General features: G+C 41.1%; 1 protein-coding gene across 1 annotated transcript in view; it reads right to left on the bottom strand.

The window, feature by feature from the left end:
• Positions 1 to 1,662: 1,662 nt before the first annotated feature.
• The window catches only part of LOC113814304 (A disintegrin and metalloproteinase with thrombospondin motifs like), a gene marked incomplete in the record, with an annotated part of 254,087 nt that continues 245,749 nt past the window's right edge, over positions 1,663 to 10,000 (bottom strand). The window contains 5 exon segments of the mRNA XM_070138901.1: positions 1,663 to 2,686; positions 4,489 to 4,658; positions 6,416 to 6,520; positions 7,042 to 7,211; positions 8,540 to 8,666. Coding sequence (XP_069995002.1) covers positions 2,538 to 2,686; positions 4,489 to 4,658; positions 6,416 to 6,520; positions 7,042 to 7,211; positions 8,540 to 8,666 — 721 coding nt within the window.

Here is a 10,000-nt window from a genome sequence, read left to right as displayed (position 1 = left end):
GCTAAATGAAAACGAAGCAACATTCTGCTATTATGGTGACGCCACCCACCCTTTGTGACGTCACTGCTTATGTCATTAACTCTATGTGACCCGGATGTACTGATGACGTCATTCAACGGGACGGCAGGTAAAAGGCGCGGGAAAAATATTTCGAATACTTATCCCCAGATACAAATACATACATGCATACATACATGTATATAAGCACATTTACAACGTAGGTATGTATGTATGTATCATGCACTTAGTAGTTTGTCAAAAAAAAAAAAAAACACCTACAACAAAATCCAAATAAAAACCTAGAATAACAAAGGTTTGAAGTGACAAGTTTCCTTACCAGCGCGAGTTTCGTGAAACACGTCCCGACACCTAAAAGAAATAGAGTTAATTCTACGTTTTTTTTCCTCGTTTTCTTCTTCCTTCCTTCTCGTCTTCTCTTCTCCTCTCTCATCTACTTCTTTTATCATCATCGTCCCTGGGCTCAGCAGGGTCGCCAAGGACCTCTCGTATAATACTGTTAGGTCTTGCAAGCCTATATTTTTTTCTTCTTTTTTTAGCTAAGATGCATTTTTTTTAGAAATGTGTTTAAAATAGAAAAATTCTACTGTGCGGTCAACACGATTTTTCATTCATTGTCGACTAAAAAACAGAACTAAGAATATTCCTTTCTGGAGTCTTTACAAAATCCTTTAGACGGACAGACCGGGAAAAAATAGGCAATTAACCTCATTATCATAGTCTATCCTAAAATTAAAGTCCTGAACAACCGTTTTCTCTTATTACAGAAAACTTTGGGATATTTTATTGACTTTTAAAAAGGTTTTGGAATATTCCATCACCGTTTCCGCAGATTTTTCCTTGATTGGCTTTGAATCAAGAATGTTGGCGACTTGATAATTTCTAATTAAGAGTGCGAGAGAAGGCTTTTCTTACCGATAAATACTAAGGATTTAAAAACATTTATATACAATAAAGTGGCATCGTTATTACTGTTCTATAATTTATATATAAAAAGTCAATAAAAAAGAGAATACACACGAAAAACGGGGCATTTATCGTATTTGGTAGGTATAGATAATTTTTCAAAAAATTGCTGTAATAGAAATTGCACACACACAAAAAATGAAATTTAGAAATCACTAATTTTGCACAAATAAGTGCGGGGAGAAAGTAATGAGGAATGAAGAGATTTTATATGATACATCGTAAAAAGAGAGAATGTAGTTTATATATAAAATCAACAACTATTTACAGAGATACAGGAATTCTATTGAACATAAAATGAGTATAATGAACTGCTATCACGTCCGTCTTGGAGTGGAAGAGGGCGGGGGGGGGGGATCCCTCCACGCTGACCACCGCGCACAATGACCTCTTTTGACCTGCGGGCTTGCCACTCGGAATTCTGCAGGTGCGTGTGCCACTTTTTGGAAAGGAGTTGATCAAGTGTTCTTTTCGACTGGAAGACGTTCCTTGAAACCAATAAAAAACTCATGTACACCATTTGGCCAAAGGCTTTGGACCTGATTCACATATAAGATTCATATATAGACATACATACGTCTACATTGATACATATGTACGTATATATATATATATATATATATATATATATATATATATATATATATATATATATATATATATATATATATATATATATATGGTGATATACATGTATATACATATGTATATATACTTACACACAAACATATACATATAGACATATTATATGTATGTATCTATACCTACATATATACACATATATTTGTATGTATGCATATCCTTTTCTTGACCTTTTTTATGCGTCAACTCCTGGGATCATGTTGCCAATCTTCACTTATAACCTTTTTCAGTTCTGTTGCACGATTATGGTGTTGCCTGAGGATTTCACTGAGTCTGTCTCAAAAACTTTTTTTCTTCAAAAATCGCGTTCATCTTTCGTGAGGCCGAGCCACCTGACTGAATTTAGGCACGAACTCTTGGCTTCCGCGGCGGCCTCGCGGACCGGCGCGGCGGGGCGCAGGCTCTCCAAGTGGCGGCAGCACAGGCGGCTGCTGGCAGGTGCCGTGGCGACGCCCGTCGGCGAAGGCGGGTCGGCAGCCGGGCGCCCGCTCCGCCCCGCCCTTCCCTCTCTGCTTCCCAGCGGCGCCGTCTTGCCAGCAAGTCGCCGCCGCTTCCAGAGGGGGAACAGGCCTGATCCTGCAACCGCTGCGCAATGCCGGGCGACCCAAGGATGCAGCTGCACCGACGCTGCATGTGCGCCGTCGCCAGCATCACTCGCGGGCGGAGGAGGCCCAGCACGGGGACGCGGGCGGGCGGAAGTGCCAAGGGCGCTCGGCCAGCTCCTTCGAGGGCGTGAGAGTCCTGTCTGGGTGGTCCAGACCGGGGCAGACAGACGGATAGACAGACACAGACAAACAGACGGACGGACGGATAGACAGACGGACGAACGAGCCTAGCGACGCCCGCGGCCAGGCTCAGGCTACCCACCCACCCACACGCCGGGGAGGAACCAGCGGCCGCGCCACGCCCCCCTAGGCGCCGCGACACATCTCCTTCTGGGAGCGACAGCAGTTCTTCTGGATGTAGCGGTGGCCGCAGTAGCGGAAGCCGTAGGAGCGAAGGAACTCCTGGCACGTGAGGCTGCCGGCGATGTTGGCGATGCGGTCCTCGCACTCATTATCTGCGGGGGGAGCGGGTCAGTGCGGGCGATGGGGGCAGGGTGGTGTGGGGGGGACGGTATGGTGCGGATGGTGAAGGCGGGGCGGTGGGGGCAGGGTGGTGTGGGGGGGACGGTATGGTGCGGATGGTGAAGGCGGGGCGATGGGGGCATGGTGGTGTGGGGACGGTATGGTGCGGATGGTGAAGGCTAGGGCGGCTGTGGGGATGTATATGATGGAGGATAGGCACGGATGGTGTACATGGTGATGTATATGGAGGATAGGCACTGGGATGGTGTGTATGGTGATGCATATGATGACGGGTAGAAGTAGGTATGTTGTGCACGGTGACGCTAAGGGGCGGTGTGTGTGATGAAGGCTAGAGTGGGTATGGTAATAAGGTAGGATATGTCTTCAGTGATGTATGGTGACGACTAAGCGCGTAGATGGTGATGGGGGGAAAAAGAGTTATACTAGTTGGTATATGGTGACGGAATGTGGCGGATAGGGGAAGATCTATCTCGACTGGTATATTAACGGCTACAGTGTCGAGTGGTGTATTGTGTATCTACAAGCCGAGATATGTAATCCATGTCTTTATATATGGTGACTTTTAAAAACTGATGGTGGAAAGGATGGAATAGGATGACAATTAAGGGCGATATAGTGAACATGATGAGGATGGAGTACTACTAACGGAAGGCTTATGGTTGTGGGTATGGTGATGACGAAGAGGAGGATGGTGAAATACAGTGCATGGTGTTTTATGAGCGGTTTATCGTACCTGTCGAAAGAGATACAGTGATGGCGATAAATATACATATGGTGATTGTGAAGGCAGATACAGAAGATGGTGCACTGTGGGTGGTGTATGGTGAAAAAGAAACCTGGTTTGTGTGAAGCGAATTTATGTGTTAAATATGCGTTTATTTGTATGAAGGAAACTGTGTCAGTCTAGAAGCAGGAGCTATGTTCTATGTTCTATGTTCTATGATATTATGATTAAAATAAGAGCAAAATATAGTACGAAAAAGCTCTAATCTTACACGCTAAAAGATTACGAACATTTATATTCAAAATGTTAAACGGCAGCGTAATTCATGATGCATAATATATCTAGCACAAAATAGCAATTTAATTCTAGTACAAAATATGTCTGTCACTTAATATCTATTTTTATCTATCATCTAGTGCTAAATTAGTAAGTTTTATGCTATCTATATTATCTAATCTAGCAATAGCAAATACAAATTCATATCATCATACGATAACAAATTCCCACAAATTCTAACATTGCTAATTGCTACTTTCTGTAATCCAACAATACCTATTTTTTATATATATATTTAAGCAATATATGCTAAATTGACATTTTCTATAACTTATTATGCTAAAAAAAATTATAAAACAATACTAAATCCAGTCTTCTAGCCTCAATAAAACCATACTCCCATTTTATGTTTTCAAACAATGAGAATTACCATCTTCTCCCATCAAATTTCCATATTCTGTCACTGGTCGATGAAAATTCCCATATTGCACAATCAACTAACGCCAATTTCCCATAGTCTCCCATCTAAATCTAAAATTCCCACATTCTGTCATCACACAATGCAAAGGTCCCATTTTCTATAAAGAAATATTTTTCTACCGCCTTACAATGTCAAATTCCCATTTTGTACCATCATATAATGCAAAGTTCCGATTTTCTACCATGAAATAAAGCCCATTTCTACTATCGAACGCCAAATCCCCATTTTCTACCAACAATCAACGCCAAATCCCCATTTTCTACAACTAGCACTACTAGCATCCAGCGTCTTACCACTATTCGGCTTCACTGAATCTATAAAGTTTTTCTTGAGGCTCTTGGGGGGTGAGGGCGTGGTGGTTGTGGTTGTGGTGGTGGTTGTGGTTGTGGTTGTGGTGGTCGTCTGTGGGGTGGTATTGCGGTCGTTCCATCTAGTACGGTCCCATCTGTTCCACCAGCTGGACCTGGTAGGAGGAGGCTCGTCTTCAGTATGGGGTACGGGGGCAGGGGAGGAGGAGGAGGAGGAGGAGGAGGAGGAGGAGGAGGAGGAGGAGGAGGAGGAGGAAGAGGAGGAGGAGGAGGAAGAAGAAGAGGAGGAGGAGGAGGAGGAGGAGGAAGAGGAAGAGGAAGAGGAAGAGGAAGAAGAGGAGGAGGAGGAGGAGGAAGAAGAGGAGGAAGAAGAAGAAGAAGAAGAAGGGGAGGAAGGGGAGGAAGGGGAGGAAGGGGAGGAGGAGGAGGAGGGAAAAGGGAGAAGGGGAGGGGGTGGAGGAGGAGGAGGAGGAGGAGAAGAAGGAGGAGCGCCCCTGGAGGAGGAGTAGGAGGAGGAGGAGGAAGAGGAGGATGGGGGAGAAGGGGAGGGGGAGAAGGAGGAGGAGGAAGAGGAGGAGGAGTAGGTGGAGGAAAAGGAGGAGGGGGAGGGGGAGGAAGAGGAAGAAGAAGAAGAGGGGGAGGGGGGAGGAGGAGGAGGAGGAGGGGGAGGAAAAGGAGGAGGGAGAGGAAGAGAAAGAGGAAGAAGAGGGGGAAGAAGAAGAGGAGGAGGAGGGGGAAGGGCAGGAGGAGGAGGAGGAGGAGGAAGAAGGAGAAGAAGAAGAGTAGGAAGAGGAGAAGGATGAGGAGAGGGCGGAAGCGAAACAGAGAAAGAGAGAAAGACAGGGACAGAGAAACAGACAGACAGACAGAGACCGGGGATAAAAGACAGACAGACAGACAGACAGACGGACAGACAGAGACAGACAGACAGACACGCAGCCCGAGAGTTAGTATGTGAAGTCAGTCAGCATGAAAAATGAAGTGAAATTTGTTAAGTGAAAAAGTGCAGAGAGCTGGAGCTTAAAAAAAAATAAAGAAAAAAAACATGCAGAGTGAAAAATATGCTTAAAAATAAAGATGAAAATGAAGAAAGTGAAAAATAAGCAGAAAAGCGATTACTGACATAAATATTGCAGAGCAGTTAATGTGAATTAAAGAGAAATTGGTCTTATAAAGCGTGAAAAAGAAACAGATTTTTAGTTAGAGGACTGCAGGTAATATATATTCTTTTATTTTTATTTTTACGTTAAAACTAAAAGCTCTTTTTAAAATTCCAATATAGTAAGCATGGCAAAACGAATATATATATGTAATATATATATATATATATATATATTACATATATATATATATATATATATATATATATATATATATATATATATATATATATATATATATATATATATTATATATATATATATATTATATATATATATATTTATATATATATATATATATATATATATATATATATATATATATATATATATATATGCATATATATATAGGCAGATAGATATATTCATTAATATGTATATATGCATGTATATATATGCATATAGATAACATTTATATAACTATAACTATATACTAATATATATATATATATATATATATATATATATATATATATATATATTTGCATATATATTAATGGTCGTTTTGCTATATCTTCCGGCAAATACGTTGCTTAAAAACGCGCAGTGAGTGACATACATCAAAGCAGAAAAAAAATTACCGTAAAAACTAAAGTCATATTCTACGTTTCACAATTATCAACTCACTGAAAAAAGACAGACATCCGCTGATAAAAAAAATATAAAGTCATTTACATAATCCAAACAGAAATAAAATGAGAAAATGGTAATAAAGATAAAAACCCAAAAAATATATATATAATAAAACTCACCTAGCTGTTGTGGAAGAGGTGGGGGGTTCCGGGGTGGTGGAGGAGGGGGGGTCTGTGTACACTGGTTTTATCTGCGTCGACTCGAAAAGATAATGTTCACCGGACCTGAAAGTTGAACAAATATGAACATTGTGTCAGGGAGTGATTGATCAAGCTCTGATACGGCGTGATTGGGGCGGATTGGCGGGATGAGATTGGAAATGCTGAAAAAGAAAATTGGGTTTGTTGTGTGTGCGTGCGGCGGGTATGGTCTGGTGTGTAGGTGTGTGGGTGTGTGGGTGTGGGTGTGTGTGTGTGGGTGTGTGGGTGTGAGTGTGTGGGTGTGGGTGTGTGTGTGTGTGTGTGTGTGTGTGTGTGTGTGTGTGTGTGTGTGTGTGTGTGTGTGTGTGTGTGTGTGTGTGTGTGTGTGTGTGCATAATCGTCAAGGAAAAAAAATACATGTATATAGTTACGCAAAACAAAACTAATCATGACTATACAAGAGGATTAACAATCATAACCAAAACTCCACTACAACACCCACTACAAAACACACCCTCTCCCCCTCACCTCTCAAAAAATACCCCCTCCCCCCCCCCCCCAACAAAAAAAGCGAAAAAAAAGAGAAAAAAAATCGGAGCCCTCACCTGTGCACATCAAAATCGGAGATGCTGTTGCCGTTATCGTAGACACATCGGCCGTTGCTGCAGATCTTCCCGTTGCCGCAGTCAGACCCTTCGGCAGCAGGACGGTAAGACACGCAGTACCCGCTGGAGGCGTCGAAGCAGAAGAGTTGGGCGCACACTCGGTCGTCCTTCTGCTCAGGGGGGGGGGGGGGGAGGAAGGAAGGGGGGATTAGCATCTTTAAGCATTTTTTCGGGTAGTTAAGGTACACAGCTATGTTAAGTGCTGGTATTTAATGTCGTTTTTTTAGCCTGTTATTATATACTGTGATATTTCATGTGGATTAATGTAATTATGGAATCCCTGTATATTGAGCTGTGATAATTTAGACGAGAAGAAAAGGTTGAGAATGTGTGGCGAAAACAACACGCCATGACGCTTTGTTGCTAGGGAACATTTTAGTTATTTAATTTTTAATTTTTGGCCCGTGGATACAGCAACGGAATCAGTCAAAGATGACAGTTCCGGCAATATTAATGAACAGATTGAGAGTGCAATTATCTATTAAAACAAAGTGAAGGTGAGGAAAATATGAACATTAAAGGGAAGGGGAATGATTAATTTATGTTCAAGGAAATTCATGGGAACTGGTAGAACGGGGGAGAGTCTAGGTTCCATCTCACATATATTTTGATTTTGTTTATGTTAATGGCTATTGATTTATAATTTTTTAGGAAAAGGGAGGGTACAGAGTTAACCTTAGATATGAATTGTTAATAGATATTATTGCTTATTTATATCATAATGTTTATGCTTAAGATTTACACTGTGATAAGCTTCCTGTTCATCATTTGTTTATTGAATAAAATGCTAATAGAAAAAAAACATTTCTATAACAGAGGAATTAATTCATTCCACCCACGACGCTTAAGAGAATTAAAGTCATGCTAACCATAGTTTTTTTTTTCTCGAAATTTGGAAAGTCCAAATTCTCGTGTGGTGACAGCATTACCGGGGATTAATTGCGATAATTAGGTTTATGGTCATGTTGTGGGATAGAAATTTCGAAAGGATTGTCTACAAATTGCAATTTTGAAAAAGAAACAGACATAGTGAAATCACATTGAAAATAAACAGTACAGTAAATTTAATAAGAATATATTTTAATATTTAGAATATGAAAATACTTTATGACAAACACAGAAACACACACACACACATACACACATACACACACACACACACACGCACACACACACACACACACACACACACACACACACACACACACACACACACACACATATATATATATATATATATATATATATATATATATATATATATATATATATATATATATATATATATATATACATATATATATACATATATATATATATATATATATATATATATATGTATACACATACATATTGTGTGTGTGTACACTAATTGGTTCATGAGTAGAAAAGTCCCAAAATCAAAGAAAACAAAAGCATCAACAAAAACAAGACTCACGAAGCAGGCCGACGTCCCGCGGTCCTTCCTGCACTGGGCGTCGAGGGAGAGCAGCTTCCCCGGCAGCACGCGAGGCAGAGATTCGTCCTCGTGGGGCAGGTTGTAGAGGCAGGTCGCTGTGTCGCCGCTGTGGGAGGGGGAGGAGGGGGGAGGGGGTGAGATTCGGTGTGCGAGAGTGTGTTTGTGTTTGTTTTGTACTTGTGTTTGTTGGTGGGGGTAGGGGTGGTGTGTATGTGGGTTTGGTGTATGTGTGTGTGTGTGTTTCTGTGTTTGTGTGTGTGTTTATTTGTGTGTGTATGTGTGTGTGTGTGTGTGTGTTTCTGTGTGTGTGTCTGTGTCTGTGTCTGTGTTTGTGTCTGTGTCTGTGTCTGTGTCTGTGTCTGTGTCTGTGTCTGTGTGTGTTTCTGTATTTGTATGTGTGTTTCTGTGTTTGTGTGTGTGTTTATTCGTGTGTGTGTTTCTGTGTGCGCGCGTGTTTATTCGTGTGAGTGTTTTATGGATGATGTGATGGTAGTTTGGGTTTGCGGTTGAACTGTTGCAATGCAGTTTTTATTTCTGATCCAATATATGGCGACTGATAGTGTGTACGGGTATACAACTGGTTTGCGCACATATGATACACAGAGAATACACACACGCGCTCACACACAGAATGGAGGTGGTGAGGGCAGTGATATTTCAGTTGTCGTTGTGCTTCAGTATTGCAAATGGTACATGTGGTCCACATATGCAATGTACGCAAACACACACGCACACACACAAGAAACACACACACACACACATACACACACACACACACACACACACACACACACACACACACACACACACACACACACACACACACACACACACACACACACACACACACAAGCGCGCACGCACACACACACACACAAGCGCGCACGCACACACACACACGCACACACACATACACACACACATACACATACATGCACATACAGATACACACACACACACATACAATTAATCACAGACCAGATCAAATGGCCAGCAATTCGAACACGCAATACCATTTTTAAAAATCAGAACACTATATATTCATCAAGGTCAAATTAGCGACACAACTCACATTTTACTGTGATCTGGCAAAACTGTGCAATCTGTGCATTGTTTGAACTGCATCAAATTCCGCGAAAATATATAACCAATCAGAATTAATCTGTCAATTGTTCGATTCCCCTGACTAAAATGGTTAAACAAACTCACTACATTTTTTTAGCTCCGTATTCCAGTTTGAAAATTATTTTAAAAAGGGGTTATAGACTAAAATGAATAAATCTAAAATGCCGTGTTGTTGTACAATTTATATTCAGTTAATTTAACCTCAATATCCTTATATTGTGTTCACTTTATTCTAAATCGATGTTCAATCACACACATATTACACTCCGAACGGAATTCAACACAAATCCGATAAACTTGCACATAAACAAGATG

Source organism: Penaeus vannamei, chromosome 25 (genome assembly GCF_042767895.1).
Source record: "Penaeus vannamei isolate JL-2024 chromosome 25, ASM4276789v1, whole genome shotgun sequence".
Lineage (NCBI taxonomy): Eukaryota > Metazoa > Arthropoda > Malacostraca > Decapoda > Penaeidae > Penaeus > Penaeus vannamei.
The sequence above is the reverse complement of the archived record's forward strand: the minus strand, read 5'-3'. Positions and strand labels throughout refer to the sequence as shown.